This window comes from Diadema antillarum, unplaced genomic scaffold, assembly GCF_040938485.1.
Source record: "Diadema antillarum isolate AM-2024a unplaced genomic scaffold, OU_Dant_1.0 seq00000136_RagTag, whole genome shotgun sequence".
Classification (NCBI taxonomy): Eukaryota; Metazoa; Echinodermata; class Echinoidea; order Diadematoida; family Diadematidae; genus Diadema; species Diadema antillarum.
The window spans coordinates 411,207-434,568 of record NW_027271213.1 but is presented as its reverse complement, the minus strand read 5'-3'; the positions used below and the strand labels follow the sequence as shown (position 1 = coordinate 434,568).

The 23,362-nt window shown below is 38.7% G+C and overlaps 1 protein-coding gene across 4 annotated transcripts in view; it reads left to right on the top strand.

Moving 5' to 3' along the window:
- Positions 1-23,362, top strand: part of LOC139727546 (cysteine protease ATG4B-like) — a 31,597-nt gene that overhangs the window by 7,597 nt on the left and 638 nt on the right. The window contains exons 1-9 of one of the 4 annotated variants that reach the window (XM_071638524.1): positions 3,664-3,696; positions 13,059-13,229; positions 14,034-14,132; positions 15,594-15,695; positions 17,237-17,389; positions 18,165-18,512; positions 19,008-19,150; positions 21,456-21,512; positions 22,759-22,864. In XM_071638524.1, the coding sequence (XP_071494625.1) occupies positions 3,666-3,696; positions 13,059-13,229; positions 14,034-14,132; positions 15,594-15,695; positions 17,237-17,389; positions 18,165-18,512; positions 19,008-19,150; positions 21,456-21,512; positions 22,759-22,864 (1,210 nt within the window). In that variant the 5' untranslated portion in view covers positions 3,664-3,665. Of the gene's footprint in view, positions 1-3,663; positions 3,697-6,898; positions 7,166-10,517; positions 10,787-13,058; positions 13,230-14,033; positions 14,133-15,593; positions 15,696-17,236; positions 17,390-18,164; positions 18,513-19,007; positions 19,151-21,455; positions 21,513-22,758; positions 22,865-23,362 lie in introns of those variants that run through there. The other 3 variants (XM_071638522.1, XM_071638521.1, XM_071638523.1) reach the window with 3 other exon arrangements.

Genomic DNA, 23,362 nt, shown 5'->3' with positions numbered 1-23,362 from the left:
ATAAAATGTACAGGGCTGTATTCAAACATGTGCAAAACATGTGCAAAACAAAAGAAACCTCAAACTACCTGGTACTTAGATATTTGTGTGCAAAACATGAGAGAGAACATTGAATGTAAGCAGCACAAAGAGAGATCAGCTGTAAAATATTGCATAATTAAGTACTACAATGTACGTGTACATACTTGTGCTGTGCACTCTGCGCACATACAATTTCTGCAATATTCTCAGATTCTGAGCTTGCAACATGCTCAAATTTCATGTTGTGGACCACCCTGAGATCCCTGGAATACAACGTAGCATTCAAGTTCAATGGGATGAGCAGCAAGAGTGCCACTCGATGAGTTGTTATCCTAGGATTATCAACTATTCTGTCTCAATTCGATGGCCCTGAATCCCAAGTCTGACAGAGCTACACGTACATGCTCTGTCAGAATTTAGAAGTCAAAATTAGCTGTGACTCATATGGCATTGATCAGCTGAAGCAAGGAATGACGGAAACACATGACAGAGATGGGGGGGGGGGATCAGGAAAAAGAAAGGAGCAAGACAGGTAATGATTGAATCAGTGCAAGTTTGAATATATTTCATTTCCATCAATAAAATACATACTGTAAGACACTATATTTTCGCGGCATGAAATTTTCGCGAATTGGAGCGGACGGCTTTTTCCGCGGCATTAAATTTTCGCGAGTTGCCTCTAACATTCAATGCATATACATGTAGTGTAGACAAGAACAAGCTTTCATTTTGCATTTTAAGTTCGTGAATCTTGGCTCTCGCGAAATTTGCGAAATTAAAATGTACGCGAACATTCCTCGTTTTACAGTAGTCTATTTTACTGGCATATAGCAAAATGATATGGATATGCAAAAGACAAACAAAATACAGTATACAGAAATATCAGTGTGAACTAAGTACAGGTTGATAATTATAATCTATGGAATTTGAGGGATCCACTTCAAAAGCTTGGCTCGTGAGGCATGGGCTCCATTTTGTCCAGAGTTAGATTGGATTGCACATTTAGTTGTACTGCATAGACTGCCATAGACTTGCGAGTTAAATCAATTGTACGCTGACTCAGTTTTAAGTCTTGATAAAACATGCCCCTGATGAGGTGCTATCGTTTTGCTGTGCAGCATGCATCAAGTCTCTGATTAAAATGCTTATTATTACTTGTGTAAGCCATATAAAACCTGAAACATTGCACCCAGTCCTTGCAATTTTCGATACTAAAAGTTTCAGAACGAGAAAGAAATGCAAGGCTTTCTGAAAGTGGCTGCCTCATGCTGCATGTTTATTCATTCTCACATGATTTATTAGTGTATTAGTATTAGGTGTTGATGATGAAGGTAGCTGTTGCAATAGATACAGGTCTTGAATCTAGTTTGTTGCAGGAAGACTGTCTACAGTTACTCATCCCTAGGTCTCCATAAGTTTCTGTCCAAGGGCAAGGCAGAAAAAAAAAACAACCTTTAAAACCAAACAAAAGTTAATCTCAGATAATCTAGATAAGATGGGGGGGGGGGGGGAGAAGAGGAGGGAAGGGATGCTTTGAATAGGGTGCTGTAGATATTACACTAAATGCCCATCCACACACAAGAATTGTTATTTGTCTAGGGTTGATTGCAAACCAAAGATAAATTTTATTTCTTGCTGTTCACACATTGGAGAGAAAACACACTTGGCTGCCAGTGAAGCATGTAAATCTTTTCCCTGAAACATGCCTGAATATGAATAGAGCATGACTCCAGACATCCTCCAGGCTCAGTGTATTGCAAATTTTATCTTTGGATTTTGAGAAAATGAATTTAATGATTTTTTGTTTGCCTGCTATGCACGCACACACATTACACAGGGCAAATTGTCTCAGAGTTTTCCTATTTTAAACTCAGGATAGACTGATTTTCACATTGTGGTGTTGTACATTGTTGAATACCGTAAAACCAGAAGCTTTTGGGGCATGAAACTTTTGGGAATCGGAGCCGACGGTCTTTTTCACGGCATGAAATTTCCTGAATTGCCACCAGTTGGCATTCAATGCATTGTGCAGACAAACACTTTCGCAAAACATCCTTGCAAAATTCATGAAACTTTCATGCACAAAAAAATTGTCTGGTTTTTACAGTAATTGGTGATTTGTGTGTATGTGTGTGTATGTGTGTGTGTGTGTGTGTGTGTGTATGTGTGTGTGTGTGTGTGTGGCTACACACTGTATGGCTAGCAGTATTATGTTTTCACATCACATTTCAAAAATGAATTTAAAAAGACTTTTTTTTTAAGGGGGTACATGGCGAAATTTGACATTTGTGTAAATAACATGAGCAGTGTGAGGGACGGAGGAATGAAGGGCTCGTTAACTTATTCTAGGGTTCAGCTTACTGACTTCCTCCTATTTCCTGTTAAAAGAGCAAGGTTCTAGACTAAAGAGGACGTGTGCAGAGTAGCACAATTGACATGAACAGGTGTCTTCATTTTTTTTTCTTCTGTTTTTCGTGTTGAGTGGCAAGAGAGTGCTATAATGTATCCTATGCCATCTGACTTTTGAATGCCTGTGTAATCACAATTACATGGACTGTGGCTGGGATTCACAGTGGGTATTTGACTCCATTGTGAATCAGCGTCGTATTCTGGAAGACTGTGTCTTTTTTCAGCATGGATTTCTGTGGGTGACGAGTACTTTGATTCGTTGTCCCGTTTTGGTGCTTCACCGGTGCTCTTGTGGAGGGGCTGTGAAGGCACCCATTTGGTCAATATTCCTCTGTTTAGATGGCAACATCGGTGTCAATATATAGCCATTTGAATTCCCTAGATCACGCAAGTTACCGATATGCCGTGTCTATTCTATAAAAGCCTTTACGCTGTAAATATTAAAAATGGATGGACTCATCACACTCTCCAAGGAGATTCAGCAGCATGCACTGGTACAATCTTTGTAGGCGAGGAGCATGCAGTTCAGACTCTTCTGCAACTGTAATATAATACATGTCATATTCTCTATTGTTATCTCAACAGAGTATCATCCGGTGGACTCTGGTTGTGGAACTCCTCCTCTTCTCTCTCTCTCTCACGCTTCACGAAAGTCTCTATGCCACTCACTACTTGTATATGAATCATGCTCCGGAAAAATTTCCAGTTTCGTGATTTCACTTTTTTGACTGGATGGCCCCCACAAACATTCAATTCAATCTTTCGGGACAGCACAGCCCTACTCCTTCCTGTTGCCTGAATTTCAGCAGTATCAAATCACCAGCAGATTATTAGGCGGTGCTGTGCGTATCAAGTGCCTGTTTTGTTTATGCTTGTTTTAAACGTTTGAAAGAAACTGAGGAGCAGTTGTAATGCGTGTGCATCTTCTTTGCTCATAGAAACCAATAGGAAAACCTACACGGTGTATCATCTGGACAAAGAAGGATTTCTAAGGAGTTGTGCCATATTGATGGTGTTACTTGAGACTGAACAGTTAGTGCATTGCAGACTTTTATCGGATGATGTCAATCATTGTTGAACCAATGACTGATAATCTTTGATTGCTGTACGTACTTGTGGCCTTCTTCACGGAACTTTAATAGCTGACTGGATGTGCTCTTCCTAATTTCATTGTCTGAAAAGGGGCATCAGTTACCATGGCGACAACCAAGAAAGTTCACTTAGCAGGACTGAACATGCTTTCCTGCATGTCAAGGGATATATCAAGTGAGTACCACGTGTGTCAGTAGTGTGCAATACCTAAATGTCGTCATGTCATATGATCGTGAAATGACACAAACATCTTAGAAGGATCTTGGCAAATGAAATCAAGGCACACATTTTTCTTTGAAAGTTACTCTTCGTTATTAATATCCTGGACATGTTCTCGTAACATACCCATTGTGAGAGGAAGTAAATTAGGGGTCATCCCACAAGACCGACACCCATGAGTCATACAGCCCACGAGTTCGACACTATACAAATAAAGCCCATGAGACCGACATTACTGTAGGTGAAAACAGCCCACGAGTTTGACAGATACAACACAGGGTTTGATGTGTCGGTCTCATGGGCCTTGTTGGCTTAGTGTCGAACTCATGGGCTGTATGACTCGTGGTTTTATAGACTCATGGGTGTTGGTCTTGTGACATGCACTCGTAAATTATACCAATAATACAGAATGTGATGAGAAAGCTTCCAGCTCTAGGTTATATATGTTCCCTGAACCTGTCATTGCAAAGTCATAAATGTCTTGATTAGCCTGAAATATATATAACTCCCTTGCACACTCAAAAGCTGAATGGATAGCAGATGATTTTTTGTCCCCCCAAAATTAAACTTTTTGTTTACAGTTACGTTCTGGAGTCATTTAGTGGCAAAACACACACACTCCAAAAATGACAACAAAACACAGGATGTGGTGAGCTTGTGTGCATATTGTGTATTTAGAAACTGCAAAAAAAAAAAACATTTGTAGTACTTCCTTTGCATGTTTTTTTTTTCTTTAATGAAATAGAAAGGCAGCACATTTTTTTCTTCACATCTTCATCTAGGTGAATTATTTTCTTTTTTTTTTCTGTCATCATATTTCATAAGGTTATGTAGAGAAAGTACACATTAACACACATGGTTTAGATTAATTTGCAGTATCACTGTGCTGTGTTTATATTGAATGTACACTTAATAATGATGATGATGATAATAATAATAATAATGATTGATAATGATTGTTATTGATACTGATGGTGATGTAACTAATCCCACACTTTTTTTTTTTGGGGGGGGGGAAGGGATAGTAGCTAATGAATTCCACATTGTGGCATTGTAGGAGACCCTAAAAAAACAGAAACAAACAAACAAGGAAGAAACAGCAAAATCAGCCCATCCTCATTGGCTTAATATGCCTTTTTTTTGTATGTATAAATTATGAGTAATACATGTATTAATGTAAATTTCTCAGAGGGCTACATGCTTTAAGGCCGTGTCACACCGTTCCGGGCAAGCTACGCGGGCTTGTGGCGAGGAGGTAGTTTCCAGCACGTAGAAGATTTTCAGCGGGCGAACAAGAATGTTTGCAATTTTCATTCATGCCTCGTCATACCGTACGGGGGAAGTTTTGCGGCTTGACTTGCGGGGAAACAAATTTACTCCCCGGAGCTCTCCGCAGTTGGTCCGCACCTGACAGTATCTAGCGCGTAGTTGCCCGGAGGTGCTCACGCAAGTCCTATTTAACCCCAGCCAAGTTTTGAGCATGACCAAAACTTTTTCCGGGTGAGTCGCGGAAATGCCCGTAGAGGTCCATGCAGAACGCCAGTAGGAGGCCCTTAGCGGCAGCACTTCCCAGGCAACTCCCACGCAGGTACTTCGCAGTCCCGTATGCAGCCAAGATAATGAAATTCTGTGGGCTTTCAGCCATTCCAGTAGAGGAATTCCTTCACTGAGTTGTCAGCCCCCACGCGACTGGTACAAAGGTCACACAGTATACTCGCGAGTATAATTTAAGAACGCGTCCAGCAAGTAAGACACAAATTGCGCTGACTCGCTCAAATCCTTTTCCGCCCTCAGGAATGTCCGGTATGCTAGAAAATCCCTACATGTAACAAGCCCGAGTAGCTTGCCCGGAAAGGTGTGACAGGGCCTAAACACGGTTGCGGGTAAAAAAAATGCGTGCGCACCTCCGGGCGACTACGGTTGAGATACATGCTAGGTACTGTCATGTGCGGATCATCTACGGTAGTCAAAATTGTTCTTTGCAAGTTGCACGCAAGGCTTGCCCGGAAAGGTGTGACACAGCCTTTAAGTTTGAACACTTGATGATAGTGGAGTGCTCTTTATCAGCAGAGTACACCATGTATTGCTTGGGAGTGGGCTTTTATATAACAAGTGTAACTTTGGGCGAGCTAAATATAGATATGAGCACATCTTACATTAAGGGACTTCCCCTTTTGTGAGGTCATTGCCAAGTAAAGCAGGTATTGTATCATTCCCATTGATCATACTTCAGCTATGCAAATTACATACTTATTGTGGCATTAGTGGATGAAGTTGTTGATTTGGTTTTCAATGTTTATGTCATTGTGATGATAGGTGCTTAACCCCTTTTCAAAACGTTTTAACTGGTAGTTTATGACAAGAGCGAGAGCAAAACTAATGGGGGGGATGTGTGCTTGCACTGCCATGGGCATCTTGCCTGGAGGTGTCAGTTTCATCTTTTGTAAACGCCTCTCGAAACTACAGAGATTTGAGGAAGTGAGCATACATAGAACTTGCTTTAAGGCAGCAGAGCGCGTGTTCAGAAAGTCTGAGGTTTTGCATGTAACAGCAGTATTAGTATGTGATGCAGACTGTGAGTGTTCGGCGTGTAGACATGATGCTCACCGTCGTGTGGGGGTCAAATTTTGGAAATTCTGTAGTGAATATTCAAAATTACTGACGGGCAAGGAAGTGGACCACGTCTCCCTTCTTCGTGGCAATGACAGCGCATCGAAGACGCAGGATACCGGTCGAAGACGATGACCGCTTCTTGGGTATGAAGTTAGGCTTGCCCTTTGCTTTACTCACAGCCAGGCATTGCGTAATGAGTGCGTGTTTTCAAAACTACCAGAGCACCGATTGCTCAATCAGGTTTTGATACATGCGAGCTAAGGATGGGATATGGGCAAATATCTGCTCTTTTATGCGTATTTAGTAGTCCACAGGAATGCAAGACGTTGGTGATTATGACAAAGCATGATCTGTGCCGTGTGCAGTCTTTCTTTATGGCCCCACAGAATCATTTCTGTATATATCACTTTGTTGATTTAGTAACTTCCATAAAGCTGCCGAGCAGAGGGTACATGGCGTGACATGATGTCATACGTTGTTACATATGATATTTCATGATTGGTGGATAGTAGTTACCACATATTGTGCCGACTGTTAGATGACCTGCTGGAGTCTCCTCATTGGTTAAATGTGCCCACTCGCAAAAACGGACCAGTGTCTCATCGTACACAGGACTGTCAGGGTCACGAAGCTACGAGACGCGCTCGTCGTTCTTTTTTTTAATTACTGTATTTATTTTGAGCCCACACTTTAGAACAGATAGTCGCTCGCCAGCTTGAGTTTAACGAAGTTCTCGAACAAGCACATGGTGCGATACCTTACGTGTGTCAGATGAAGATGACCAAGGGTATGAGGAGACGCCATAAAGGTGGTATGTGCTTGCTACGTACCTTTGGGTTTACGCTAGGTACAGGTAAATTCTGAGACTAATCTGTTTTCTACAAGTCAGAAAGTGTGTTCAGATTTTAAATTTGAAAAAAAAAAGAAGTAATACGGTGTACTCTTGGTAATGTGCATTTTGCAAAGTCATGCAAAATGCGGAATGAGGCAAACTATACAAATCGTATACGGTACATTACATTCCTGTACTACATGCTCTTTATCATTGATGAAATATGTTGATACTTGATACATCATGGCATATCACATGAAGAAATGTTGTAGTATTGTACCAGTATCTGTATCATATGAGATTCAACAACTTCTTTGCTCTTTTTTTTTCGTGTATGCTAGTGCCGAGATTAGGTTTGCCATGAAATACAGTGTACTTGTAATCTGTCTAAAAAAAAACAAAATCTAATTGGTGAATATAATACCATGAGTACTTTATTGTGTTCTTATCTTACTGATCAATATATGCTAGTTCTGGGTTTTTTTCTATTCTTTTACCTAGGCTTAAAAAGATAGCCTATTAAAGAACTACTGTATAACAATATGAATAATGTATAGCTTGCCTATAAGACACTCAAACATCCATCAAAAGTACAGTTTCTTTATTAAAATATAGAAGCTTTTCCTAGGAGGGGAGAGAGAAAGAATAGGTCTTTAAAAAACTTATTGTATCTACAGTATTCGAACATACACTTGTATGGCCATTGTGCAGCATGCTGGGGGAGGATTGGAGTCAACCTCCATTATAAACTCCCAAAGGGCTTATTAATAAAAGAAACTATTAGCAGGTGTATGATATCTGCAGATTTTATATAGGAGCAGTGACGCAGATTCTCACCTGTCTTGTAGAAGGCCCTCATTCATGTTGCTTTTGGATGAAATCAAGCATTACAAGTTTTTGTGTGACAGTCATGCCAGATACAGAATACCAGGACTTTCTGCAGCTCACTTGCTGTTCTAAACTAGTTCACCTACAGTTATTTGTACATAATTATGTATGTCACTATATGTTCTGTGTAAGTCACCCATTTTCCTCATTCTTTTCCCACATCAGCATTGACTGAGTCTGTATGGAACTGAAATTTGATGTAGTTTGTACAGGGCACATTCTTAAAAGTTTTTGTTTCTACAGAGTAAATCTGTTAAACTGGTCCACTATTGCATCATGCCAAAGCTGGCTATCACATGCTTGTAGATCCTTCGCCAGTGCTCTCTGTAGGCATGTCTTTTGTTTATAGAAACATGAAAATGTCCTTATTATCCGCCTTGTACAAATGGCACGTATTGTTTGAACAGCTAACATTTCACATGGACTGCTCCCTACAGTACATCCGTATTCTAACCCGTTGAGGACGAGTCCCGAGTATACTCGGGCAGGGGTCTGTGGGAAATTCGTGTTGTAGCAAAATTAGCCCGTCCTCAACGGGTTATTAGATGACACATCATGGACTTTCATAATTATAGACCTGATTCTGTCTAACTTTGATTGTTGGGTCTATCTTTCTGTAACTTCACTGCTCCATACTTAAAGTGTGTGAATACCTTTTATAACTCTTTCCAACATGATGACCACTCCTTCAAATATTTGGTCTTTACCCTGCACCCTCTACATGCAATGTGTGTGTGTTTGTTTCTTTTTCTTTGCCTTTCTGGTAGTGTTTGTGTACCCTTTGTCATTTCGTTCTCAACATCTGCCTTGGTATCATTTCTGTGTTTAACTCAATGCGGAAGCATCATAGTATTACAGTTATAGTACAGTTGTATATTACTGAGATAGCAAAATGTCACTTAACTTGAAGCTGTCTGAAATATTTGCAGATCATTTACTACAATTGGAAATTCTTTAAAGAGGAATTCTAGACCAGTTAAAAGTTATTTTGAAAAGAAATAGAGTAACATTTGACAGTCACAACAGTGAAAATTTGATCAAAGTCGGATTAGAAGTCCAAATGTCATCTCAATTGTTACATGGGGAAATTGTTTTAAGACTTTGTCTTTAAAGGTACAGTTTACTATTGAGAGCAGTGATTTAAAAAAAAAAAATTGAGATTATCACATTTCAATGTATATGTGTAGATCACTTGTATCACAAAACATCCTAACATGTAAAATTTTGCAATAAAGCCTAAAATATAAGGAGATACAATATGTATCATTATTTTTCTCAATAAACCATAACTGTAGACGGTTTACTGAGTAGTCTAGAAACATTTTTGTTATAACTATTGTTCACATTTTGTATATTTAACAATACTTAACATTAATTATGCTGATTCAATTTTTTACATTGGTTGTTTCTATCCCTAACTCACATTTTAGAACTATTTGAAGTAGTAAAGCTGGGTTTTTGTTTCATCTGCAAATGGTAAATTATAATGCCTTTAAATGTGCCTGAAAATCATGATACTCTGATGTGATGTGATGTGACTGTTCTTGTACAAACGTCCTGTAGAGTACATTTTACCTCTCAGAAAAAAATACAAGTGCTTACATTTGTATGACTGAGACTAGACATGACATACACATGTAGACATAGACAATAGATCTAACAAAGGCCAACAATGGCTATGCACATACAGTACACATGTACATTTGTAACTAGTAGTTGACAGAGTTTGTAGAATTAAATGCTTTTTAGCATGATTTGACCTGTCAAGCTCCTCGCATTGTATTTGCGCTGCTGTTGTCAGCGCAGTTCTCATGATTTGTGCAGGATGTAATAGACACCACAAATTCTGGGACAGTCCAGATTTCGTTATTTATGAGTCACTCCTCCCCCCCCCCCCCCCCCCCCCCCCACCTTACAGCTGGCAGTGTTGACATGTTTCTGTTCAAATTACTTCGCAAGCTTTTTATCGTAATCACTAGCTGAAGCATTTATATGAAGTGCACTTTGACCAGGAATCAAGGTGGGTTTTCATTTCGTACTCCCAAGGTGGTATTGGGGCATTGTTACCTACACTCCCGTAGCAGCATGTGACAGGATATTGAGATATTACTACAAGTACTTCCATCGAGCTCTCTCACTCCCCTGTTAACCAGTTCTATACGGGGGAACCTGGTGATATATGTATTAACCCTATGGGGATTTCAGAATTCAGTATGGAATGGGTTAATACCGGTAGTCAAACCCATTTTAGTGCTCTATTGTTGAGTTGCCTTCTTGTCGTGTCCACCGCCCCCCCCCCCTCCCCCCACCACACCACCTGTTGACTTTTCTAATGAATTCTTTCTGTGAGGAGATACACTATCAACACAAGATATCCTACTGTTATGGGGCTTGAGCCCCCGCGCTCACATGATCACATTTTGGAATGTTATTGTTTTCATAAAGGTCACGGAGCCTTGTCCTTACAGAGTGATGCGTGAGTCAGAGTATGATCACTCATTGGAATGGGAATGAATACGTCTGTGCCAGATGCATGCTGTAGATTCAACACTATACTCTCTGTTGGGGAAAGGCACTCACCATGCATTCTCAGTGTTACAGGATATATCTGTGTGCAACTGACGGGCATTTTGAGTCCAGTTCTATAAAGTCATTGTGCAGCTGATTATATGGCGGTTGATGCTTATTCTGCCCTGCTTTATGGCAATGGAGGTATGAGAGTCTGTTGAATTGTGCTGGTGAATTATGTGGTACGTTATGTTTACATGGAAGTATTTTACAATGTAGCATACGTTGCTTAGATCTGCAGTCTGTAGATCATTCCTGGCAAATAATGATTATTGCAGCAAACATTTAACAAGTGTGTGGGTTTCATATGTTATTTATATTGTTTGATTATTGGTTGTTATTTCTTTTCCATTTTTATTCCATTTCTTTCAAATTTATGGGCTTTACAGTGTCAACTCTGGATTTTCCCCCATTATTATTAGTTCATATCTGTATTAAACTAATAGAGAATATCACAGTATATTTTGAAGCAGAATCTGAGTAAAATGTAGTCAACATGTGAGATCTATGACTACACAATTATATCTACACTGTATAATGGTATTAAGTTAAGCCACGACACATATATGCTTGTCTCTATTATTCATATTACCGGTATGTTCTAAACCCATCATTGGGCACTGACTCAGTGCACGAAAAGATTTTCTATAATCCATGAAGGAACTCAAACTCACACACCAATAGTTGGCACGTACATGTACAATAACAAGGAAATTGTGCATAAAGGTACCGGTACACTGTAAAACATAAATTCCGTATGACTGTCACAGACACTATTGATTTTTGCTTTGAAACGGAGATGAATGCATAAGAAGTGTGTGAAATAATTCTCTGAAAACACAATGGGTAATGACAAAAATGTGAAATAAACATTGTAGAAACACAAAAAGGTATACTGAAAGTAATGCAATTTCAGAGCGTACCTGATCATGGTTGCTACACACTGCATATGATGCTTCATCTTCAATTACAATTCAAGAACAATACAATGTATTTAGCAATATATAGCCATAGCAATATCCATTGCACCCAAGATCATATGTGGCTTGTTTGCTGCATGCTATTCGATACTACTGCTAAGGCACGATTCAATCATCACATACTAGTACTAGCAGCGTTCCGCGTGCCTACTAGAAAACAGGGAAGGTGCTTCAGGCATACCGGTGTATACCTGACTTCTATTTTTTCACACGTTTGATCTCAGAATAGTTTATACTCCAAAATATCTCATGATCTCAGCAGATTGTGTCAGCCAGACAAGTAAGTTTCTTGCTAGAGCTTTTCAGTACAATGTATATTGCGAGGAAATTCCAAATGATGGGACATGAATTTTGAGCTTTTTTATTACAAAGCTTTAAAGGTTTCCCTATAGACTCTCTTACAGGCCATAACTCCATGATTTGTTTGTTTCCTCTTTCTCTGTGTTAATTTTTTACCAGTGCCATGTTCTTCGATCATTCAAATGGTTCCTTTTAGCCACCAGAGATTCACTAATACTTTTAAAAGCCAACAAACCAGTGATTTTTTTTTAATATAAATCTGATATGATGTGCATTGTAAGATATGGAAGGGGGGGGGGGGGGAGTGACAGCTTTTCCCTGTTAATCATACAGAATGCACTTCAACCTACATTGCTCTAATGCCAATTTTATGTTCAGACAGTAATGCAGTTATACAGAGAGACAAAACATAAACCAAAATATTGTGGTTGTTGTTGGCAAAAGTCAGTTGGCAACAATTATTATTGTATCTGTACGATGCTATACATTTTGTACCTGAAATGAAATTTAGCTTTAGCTTCAGTTCCATATCTTTGATGAATAGTAAAGGGTAGTTTGAACAGTCATTGCACAGTGATGAATGAAGAAGCCTACCATTGAATCTGTGTTCCTTCTCTTGAGTCTGAAATATTTTTATTTGATGCAAATTACAAAATGACTTCTTTGTAAGTATGAGATTCAATGCAACATTTGATGTACAAATTGTCTGTAATACCTTCAGGCCTCAAACTTTAAACAAAAAGAGATTTTACTGTATGTAAAGTGATTCATTTTTAAATATGAAGGTGTGACTCAGATTTATGATTACTGTGATGTGTACATGTACACACATTTCTCGTTCTCCTTTCTCAAGTGTAGCGACTGTTTCCAAATTATTACTTTTATTCTTAATTCCTACCAAAACTACTTGCAACACCTGTTTCACTTGAATATCAAGGTTATAATAATGGAAGCACACTAAAAGTGTACACGATTGTACGTAAAAACAAAACAAAACTATTAAACTAGAGGAAACATATTGCTCTTAAAAGAATTGAAAAGGAATATGAAATGACAAAAGAGTTGTAATTAAAAGATGTGTGACCACATATCCATTCTTTTTCAACATGTTCTCTGTTTTCTGTCTCTCTCTGCAGCCTGTGCCACCTACGAAAGTGGCATCGTAGCGTTTGAAGACTTCCCAACAGACCTGGGCCCAATCTGGATCCTGGGACGACAGTATGACCTAAGCCACCAGCAGCGGGAGGCGCGGGACGATGTCACATCACGCCTCTGGTTTACTTACCGAAAGGGCTTCTCTCCCATTGGTAAGAAAATTCCTGTGTACAGAGAGGCATGTCAAATTTAAAGGGATGATACAGTTTCAGTTGAGATGGAGCTTCAGGTTTCCAACGTTTCTTGAAGATGAATTTTGAGATAATGAAAAATGTACGAAATATGAAAGAGCATAAAATTCCAAGAGGAATTCAAAGTTTATTTTATGAAAATGGGTTTTGAAATAGCTGAGATATCCAAAACAAAGCAATCCTAAGGTGGGACACACAATTTTTATAGTAATGTATAACATACTACTTGGCACTGAACCAGTGGAAATTTTAGGAAGATTTAAAGTTCAGAGCCCCATGTTGATTATTAAAAAGCCAGTTTTTTGTGGAAACTTGTTCAGATGTTGTGAGAGAATTGCTTGTGGGCAGAAGTGTTCCTCTCCAAGAAGACTTTGGTGTTTCTGTAGCGCTTCGTCCAAATTATCATGAGCACATTGGCTTTGACATAAAGTTGAATCCTGTTTATTTATCGTGTCAGTCCTTGTCCTTGACATGCTGTGATCTTTGTTGACATTTTGTTGGGGACAAATGTTTGTCAGAACTACAGATTGTACATGTTAGGTCATCAAGCCTCACAAGGCTTGATTGCAAATAATGCAAACATTACTGTAAGTAAGTCCTTCATAGACCTGTTGGATGTCACAGATAAAATGTTTTAGTCTGCCAGCTTTTACAGTTGATTAACGTGGCATGTGCATGCATTGACGACACATGCGCACACACACATTGATGACACTGCCAATATGTTAATTCATTTGTTTATTCTTCATGTTGTCATATCTCCAGGTGGAACAGGACCAACCACAGATCAAGGCTGGGGCTGTATGTTAAGATGCGGTCAGATGATGCTGGCTCAGGCTCTCATATGCAAGCACCTAGGAAGAGGTTTGTGAATGTGTTGAAATATAGATCTTATAGTGAGCATACTGGTTTACCGATGCATATACTGTATACGCCGAATATTTTGCGAGGTTTTTATTTTCGTGAATTTCGCGAGTCAGCTGCTATTCGTGAAATTAAGAATACGCGAAGATATTGACTCTAATACCGATATGAATGTGACGTACGTGTATACACTTCTCCATTCAGTACAAGACTCGACGATCGCGAAATTAACCACTCGCGAAATTGTCGGGAAGTCCCGATTCACAAAAATTTAGACTCGCGAAATATATGGCGTATACAGTATATGACAAATAATCAGTTGCGGATGCTTCTGGACATACAGTAATTATAGTCGGTAGCTATTCACTTTGAATGCTTGTTTAGGTCTGTATGTGGTGAAGACTTCGTTCTGTGTAGTTGCCAAATAAAGGCAATCCTCATGTAACTCTTCAGAATGTCAGAATGTATGGGTTGTTGTTTGTTTGTTTGTTTGTTGTTTGTTTGTTTGTGTTTTGAATACTTGCAATAGCTAACCTCTGTTAAGAAATTATACATATATATTATACTCTGATAAGTTTTTAAGAGAAACACATTTGTTGCAGTGCTGATGGCAAAAGAGCTAGGTTAAAAGGGTTGGTGAGAAGTTTACAGGCTCACCTTATTATCATGAAGTGGCCTTTTAAGCCAAGTTACGAGGAAGTAGGAAGTTCCGAGTGGAGTAGCTCTCCATGTATGTTTATCAAGGAATTGTGAACTCCGGATGTTCAGGGTTTTTATGGTCAGGGGTGTCTCTTTTGAATGTTTAGATTTAGATCTTTTTTTTTTCTTTTAAAATACGGATAGTCAATCTGTTGCCTATGGAAACCTGGCGAGGACGGTACAAAGTCTGCCAAGCATGCAGAGATCTCATCTGGTTAGGGTGAAGGTTACTTCCCATATCGGCTGGCAGTGACATTTGTATCACTGTTTACATATATACACTGTACTGGTTTTCCCACGTTCTACACTTCTGAAGATTATTGTACATACAAATTACTGTATATCTCTGGTGAGATGACAAAACCTTGCATCGCAAAAATTTTCAAATTTCCAGGAGAGCGAACAAAACATTGTAGCCAAAACACTATTACAGGCGGGATCACCTTTTCTTTTTTTGTGCCTTGGTGGTTTCATTTTTGGGGGGGGCAAGACAGCTAGGATTTGGACAGGACATTTATTAACTGATTATCTGACAATTAATCCAAAAAAGGTGATTTTAACCCAAATTTGAGAAACATGTGTTTATCACCCGGCAACTATATATGTATTTCTGTAGATGTTTGTTGATATTTGTGTCTTCTGTTTCTTTTATTGTTTTCATTGTTTTGGTTGTTTGTTTATTTGTTTGTTTATTTGTTTGTTTGTTTGTTTGTTTACTTGTTTACTTGTTTACTTGTTTGCTGTCATGAATCAATTGTACAGAATGGAGATGGAAACACACCGAGGATCAGGGAGACCCTTACAAGAAGATCCTGAGTTTATTTCTAGACAGGAGAGACAGCTGCTATTCAATACACCAAATAGGTGAGGAAGGGGGAAAAATGCATGCTGTTGAGGCAACACAAACTGTCACTGTATATAAATGCCATATGCAATGTATCTAGCGAGTCTTAATTCTTTGCAAATCTGGACTTCCCAACAATTTCGCAAGTGATTAGATTTGTGATTGTGGAGCGCAGTAATGAATGGAGAAAAGTATGCTTTTATGGCGCTCTCTTGTCAAGATCAGCGTTGATAGCTTCGCATTTTGTTAAATTGGCGAATAGCACCCAACTCAGAAAAGTTGTGAAAGTAAAAACCTCACAAAATCTAAAGCATACAGTTCTTTGTTTCTGCTGCCATCAATTTTCAGTGAATTGGTAGGAATTTCTCATATATTATATCTATATATTTGTCACAACTAGACAAATAGGAAATTAATCATAGATTGGACGAGAAAACAGTGATAGCCCAAGACAGTTTTAATACATCTCCAGAAATTATGTCCTTCATCTCCGTTTTGTATTATTCCAGCAAATGCAGTAGGGAGACAATAGATTTGCTCTTGATATTGAATTCAATAGACAATTTCCAAGAGCATATTATAAAGCTCATCTATAACACAAGCAGTAATATCTTTAATTCATATGCATGCAACAGCTAGTAATAATTGATAAACTCTCGACACATTTCCCACTATTGGGAACGTCTAATATGTCCATAATAGTATGCATAAGAACTGCCAGCAATTAGTGTAAAGTGTAGAGTATGCTTGTATGTAGATGTCTGATGAATACTGTTGGTCATTATGTTTTATGTAACACCTATTAGATCTTTGTCATTTGATTGGTTGTTTGATATTGATCATTTGTCCCCTTTTACTAATACAATTGTACATCATCATTCGTGCAATTGTGGCTCCATTTACCATGCAATCTTGGATCCATGCGATTTGCTCCAGTGGACGCATGCATAGAGCCCGGCACACTACATACGTAAAACACTTGCGTTTGCAAATGATTGTGCATGCAATCAAGCATATTAACAGACGGCATGTTAGCGTATAGAACTCAGTGAGCACTCTCTCAATCTCAGATCTCGCACGTTCTCTCTTTTTTCTAAATTAATAAAACATCAAATGACAAGGATCTATTTTTAGGTGTTATATAAAACAAATATTAAATGTTTTTCATTTGTGCAATGGACAGAATACAGTGGACTCCCAGGACTGACAATCTTCTTTCGTTATATTGAAATTTCGTTATAACCAAACAAATAAACAATAAAGAACAAAGAGTGGATAATTTTGCGGCCTGAATTTTTACTTCGTTGTAACCAGAATTTCATTATAACCGTGTTCATTATAACGGGAGTGCACTGTATTTCATTTGGTGAAAGATGAAATTATTGATCCATTCAACTCGGCTGTGCCTCATAAAATGTATCATATACAGTATGTACCAAATTTAAAATGATTGTATTGTAACAATATGGATCGATTTCATCTTTCAACTCATGAAATATTCTGTCCATTGCACTCATAAAAATTCATCATTTGTAAAACCACATAACTCCTGTGCACACAGCTCAAATGGGAGTAGCCGAGGGGAAAAAGGTGGGAGACTGGTTTGGACCAAACACGGTAGCCCAGGTCATCCGTAAGCTGTCGGCCTTCGACACGTGGAGCGACTTGGCAGTCCACGTTGCACTGGATAACACAGTGGTACTGGAAGATATCAGTGAGTATTTTTTTTTAGGACTGGATCCACAGTCTCAGGCAATCATACAAATGATACTTGGGTCTGAGTGCGTCAGTAGGAATTATTTGCATAAGGTAACTATGGAATTGTTAACCCACAAAGTGCAACCGAGTGAGATTGTCGAGATTCCTTATTTTAATACCGCATGCACACTATTCCTTCTGATGTACAAAAAGGCATGTACGTCATTTGTTGTGTAGAATGGTGGACAAATTTTTACCAGAAATCTGAAATAAACAGGTTGATTCTTCTGAAGGGTTTAAAATCTTTTTCAAGCCCCGAGGTTAGAACATTCTGTATGTCTGCAACAGCAAGTTTGCGTCTGTCATAATATCAAAGCCAGAATATGCACCTTGCAGCCTTTGCATCTCATACTTGCAGTGCAAACCCAACTCTACCTCCAATATATGCTTTATCCATAAATGATAGATTTCTATATGCACCATGAATTATTAGTCACTGATTTTTTTTTTTTTTTTTGTCAAAAAGCATTGGTTTGAATAATTCAGTCTATTGTTTGCACACAAAAAAAACCAAAATCTCATTGTTCTGTCATTTGGTGTTATTGGCCATTTGTTTTTATGTTTCCCAAATGGAGCACATTCCCCAAATTTTCTGCCCATGGGGAAATTATGACAAATGGTCCACAACCGCATGATCAGTCATATCCAATTACTGTCTGGTATTGGACCAACTCATATATCATTACATACATGTATGTGTCTTCATGTCATTTTGCCCTATTTCATGACAGGGAAATTGTGCGAAACGACAGCGGAGCTGAGAGTCAGCGCCCCACAGACGAGCAGTGCAAAGAGGAAAAAGTCGCCCGAGCCTGGAGCTAGCAGCGCCCACGTCCGCCACCGGACGCAGGGGGAGCTTGGCGACGTGATGTTGCCCAATGGACTCATGGAGGGGGCTTGCATGACACGTCCGGACCAGGCGTGGCGCCCCCTGCTCCTCATCATCCCCCTCCGGCTGGGGCTGAACGAGATCAACAGCGTGTACGTGTCGCGGCTGAAGCGCTGCTTTCGGCTTCCGCAGACCATCGGTGTCATAGGAGGAAAGCCAAACCACGCCCATTACTTCATTGGTGTAGTAGGCAAGTACAGTGTACATATGGATGGGTCTGTGTGTTTGTTTATTGTGATTCATTTGGCTTCTTGTTCGGCCTTTTCTGTTGAAATACATATCGATATACTTTTTTTTAGTGTGGTATATCTATATAGGAAATTATAAAATGTATTTCCCTCTGTCATTTTTATTTGCAAGCAAAAACTTACATATACTCCTAACTTTGTTTTTTTTTTGTCAAATATTAGTTTTTGTTTTTTTGTGAGCAGGAAGGGCATAAGGGAATGTTGAAAGGAAATGATAGAACTCTTATTTAAAAAAAAAGAATAGAAATGAAAGCATAAGCATTTACTGATAGCTTTTGTTTTTGTGTATATGTATGATATACATACAAAACAGGTTTTTGAATATACCAGTTAATCAATGGCATTGTGAAGACATGCTCTATTTCAAATGTCCAACGTAGTCAGAAACAATTTATTCGTTGTCTCAAACTCCATGACCGTAATGCTGTCTTGTGCAGGAGATGAACTGGTCTACCTGGACCCACACACAACACAGCCTGTGGTTGGCATTGACAAGTGGGCCTACATCCAGGACGACAGCTTCCACTGTGAACACGCTAGTCGTATGCCAATCAAGAACCTAGACCCATCGATTGCACTGGTAGGCAATTTCACATATATTTATGTTTGCCACGACTTGGCATAAAGTCAGTTACCTGTAAGTTGAAAAAAACAAAAACAAAAACAAAAACAAAAAAAACAGGATTAGCCCAAGACAGATGTACATCTCCAGAAATTATTTCCGACACTTCAGTCTACATCATTGTGTGCATGGCAGATTGTCGTTAACACGCTTCCCTGCGCATTGCAGATTGTTAATGTGTTCCTTACAGGAACCTGGTGGCCTGTGTATTATGTCTATGGGGATTTCATAATTCAGTAGGGAACAGGTTAATAATGCGCTTCCCTGCGCATTGCAGAATGTTGTTAACCCTATGCGCGCTCCCATGCCCTAACGACAATCTGCCATACGCAGGGGAAGCGCTGTTACCACAATCTGCCACGCGCATGACGATATATTTTCAGCAAATGCACTAGGGAGACAATAGATTTGCTCGTGACATTGAAGTAAATGGACAATTAGCAAGAGCATAAATCTAGCCTTTAACACCAGCAATGATATATCTAATTCATATAATATATGCATCAAGTAGTAATAATTGATGACCTTGAGAAACATTTCACACTACTGGGAAGGTCTTGTGTGTATAGTATGCATAAAAATTGACGGCAATTAGTGTTGAGTGTAGAATACGTAGCTGTCTGATGAACACTGGTTGGCGATATGTGATTGGACAACAGTAAAGTGGAAACTTAGAATAGTCTCCCAGTCATATGTTTATATGGATATTGAAATGGCCGTATGCATATCTATGGCTCCAAACAAGTTGAATGTCTAAACATTTCAAAGTTTTGTTTGCGGTTAAATTAAATGATGATTGTAAAAATCTCTTCACAGTGGTTTGCCATGTGGTTTTAAACCTCCTTTTGGTTTGATAGACAATAGAGGGCGAGTTAAAACGCTTGGATATCCCCTACACATCAAAGCCTAGTTCTTCAAAATAGTATTTCTATGCTTTTGATTTTTGATTTTTTTGTTATTATGATTTTTTTTTGGGGGGGGTGTGTGTGTGTGGGTTATGAACGTCCAGGTCGCATATGGGTCATATGCCAAGTTACACTGCACTGTGTACCATGCACCGTACACTGTACATTAGTACTGCTGTATATACTATGTACCGTTTAGATTGTTTTATGATTTGTCTGTGTAAACCATACCTTTCATGTGTTCAGGACATTTTTATGCCTCCGCAACGAAGTGGCCGGAGGCATTATGTTTTCGGGTCGTCCGTCCGTCCGTCCGTCCGTCCGTACGTCCGTACGTCCGTCCGTCCCGTTTTGTTTTTGTCGATATCTCAAGAACCGTGTGGTGGTTTTACATCAAACTTGGTATGAGGGTATATCCTTGGGGGATAATACTTTGTGTGGATTTTAGGGTCACAGGGTCAAAGGTCAAAGGTCACAGGTTATTTTGTGAAAAAAAATTGAAATTTCATGTTTTTCTCCATATCTCGCAAATGGTTCATGGTATCTTCATGGAACTTAGTATATATGCTTGTACCGATGGGCAGTGATTATCTAGGGAAGTTGGGGGTCATGGGTCAAAGGTCAGGGGGGTCAAAGGTCAAGGTCAACTCCTCAAAATATCACTACTTTCCTTATAGTTATGCAATGAATGAAGGTTTTTTTTTTAACTTGATGTATACATGTATTACCCAATATATATTCTGTGGGAAGTTTCTTGCCAAAAGGTCAAAAGGTCAAAGGTCAAGTCAAAGTGCTTAATTGCACTTTTTCCTCCATATCTCAAAAGTAACTCAAGGTATCATCATGAAACTTACATATTTATGCATGTTCAACCTAACAGTGATTCTCTTTGGAACTGTGAGGTCAAAGGTCAAAGGCCAGGTTTAGATAATGCTATTTTCCCATTTGATACTGAAATTATACTTTTTCTCAATACCTTGAAAAATTACTCAATGCATAAACTTATAAAAGGGTTAAAAGTCAAGTAAAAATCATCAGTTCCCCAAATACCTGCACTCTGACATTTTAATCATTCATCCAATTGAACCTAGTTCTAGGAAAATGAACATTCAGCACATTTGTGTCAAACCTGTCATTTTAATATTTTGCCAATTGTTTGAAACTGTCATCACACATTGTCAAGACATTGTACTATAGACCTATTAGGAGAACCATGCATTATGGCGGAGGCATATCAGTCGCCGTAGCGATATATCTAGTTGTTTTTGCATCAGCCACAAAGTTCCTCCTTCAGTGCCATACTCCTCGACCTGTTGGTAATGATTCGTTGCATATTAAATTTTGTGTTTCTGTTGCAGAGCTTCTACTGTCACGATGAAAACGACTTCCTTAGTTGGTGCAGGAACATCAAACATGTATGTATAACAATGAAGAGATTTTGAGTGGTAGACCGTAGTCATTTTAAAAGAAAAAAATACAGTACACTCCCGTTCTAACGAACACGGTTATAACGAAATTCCGGTTACAAGGAAGTAAACTTTCAGACCGCAACATTATCCGCTCTATGTATTTCTATTGTTTATTTGTTCGGTTATAACGAAAGAAAACTACCAGTCCCGAGGACTTCGTTATAACGGGAGTCCACTGTACGCTGTTTTCACACAATTAACATTTCTGCCTGAGGATCAATGGTTTTGCTACATTATCAGTATCTGGAATGTTTCCTAGCCATTTCCTACAGGTCTGACATTACCTTGATGTTTAGCTTTAGCATTGAACATTCTGGGCTCATGTTTCATTTCTTAATTATGCTGGTCAACCATGCCACAGACATTTGGGATGTCATGCTATCGGTAATTCAGTCTTTTCAAATAACATTTCTACACTCTGGAAGTTCAAATTGTAATTCTTGACATTCTAATTGTGTAGTAAAAAGGCAGTGATATCCTTTCTGATGATTGTTTATCAGTTTTTGTTTTCACATGTTTGTGAGAAAACATGAATGATAATGAAATTGACATACAAGTGACAAGAAAACATACAAACACTTTGTACATCAAGCACATGTAGTGGCTAATTTTTGATAAAGAAATTAAAAGCACTTATTTTTTTTTTCTGCTCTCCTGATCGGTATTCAGTTATTTGTACTATGATTTTTTAGCCATACCTGAGGGTGATCATTAAAGGTCCTGTTCACCTTTGGGAGCAGTGATTTAAAAAATTTTCAAGATATCACATTTGATGCATATGTGTAGGTCAGTTGTATCACAAAACATGCTACCCTATAACATTTTTGCAATAAAGCCTGAAATATAAGGAGATATCACTGTTTTTCTTTATAAACCATAACTGTAGACGATTTAGTCTGGAAGCATTTTTATTACAACTATTGTTCACATTTTGTATATTTAACAATACTTAACATCTATTATACTGGTTCAAATTTTTACATTGGTTGTTTCTATCTCTAACTCACATTTTAGAACTATTTTGAAGCACTAATGCTGGGTTTTTGTTTCATCTGCAAATGGTAAAGTATGCCTTTAAATTCAAGATGGGGATGTTGTGAAGTACATAGAGGAATGACTTTAAATGAAGGATGATATCGAACAAGAACCAGTATGAATTGTACTGTGTTCGATGTATCTTACAATTCTACAGGTAATATACGAAGGTGACCTGAGTCCGATGTTCGAGGTGGCAGAAACGAGACCCAAACACTGGCCTCCGTTTGAACCGCATCATGCATCTATTGAGCCAAGCTTTGGTAAGTGACTGCTTTGAAGTTTCACTACAGCTTGATTAAACATGTGTCTTCTGGCAGTAGAAAGCTATGACTATCCTATGATGCTTTTAAATTGCGTGGCTCTTTGAAACAAGATAAGAAAAGTTTTAACACTTTATAGTCCATTGGAAGCATGTCCAGATTAAATCGTTGATTGAGATTTTCACATTTCTGGCGTGAACTATTGATAATTGATACTTCCCTAGAGTTTAGTGTGTCATGTGTACATGCCAGAGTAAGATGGGATTTCACAAACATGCTAAGGTTGAAACTGAAAAATGACCAAAGGTGGATGCCATTATACCAGATAAAATGCTGAATTTTTTTTTCTTTGTGATTTTAAAAGATACATTTTGTATCACATACATGCTGTTTTCCGTCACAAAATTGTGAAAATAAAATCAAACCAGAGCTGGGCATCACCTCCTCTGTCGGTTCACGCCTAAGCTTTTTGTGGTTCTGTTTGGCAAACGCGAGGTC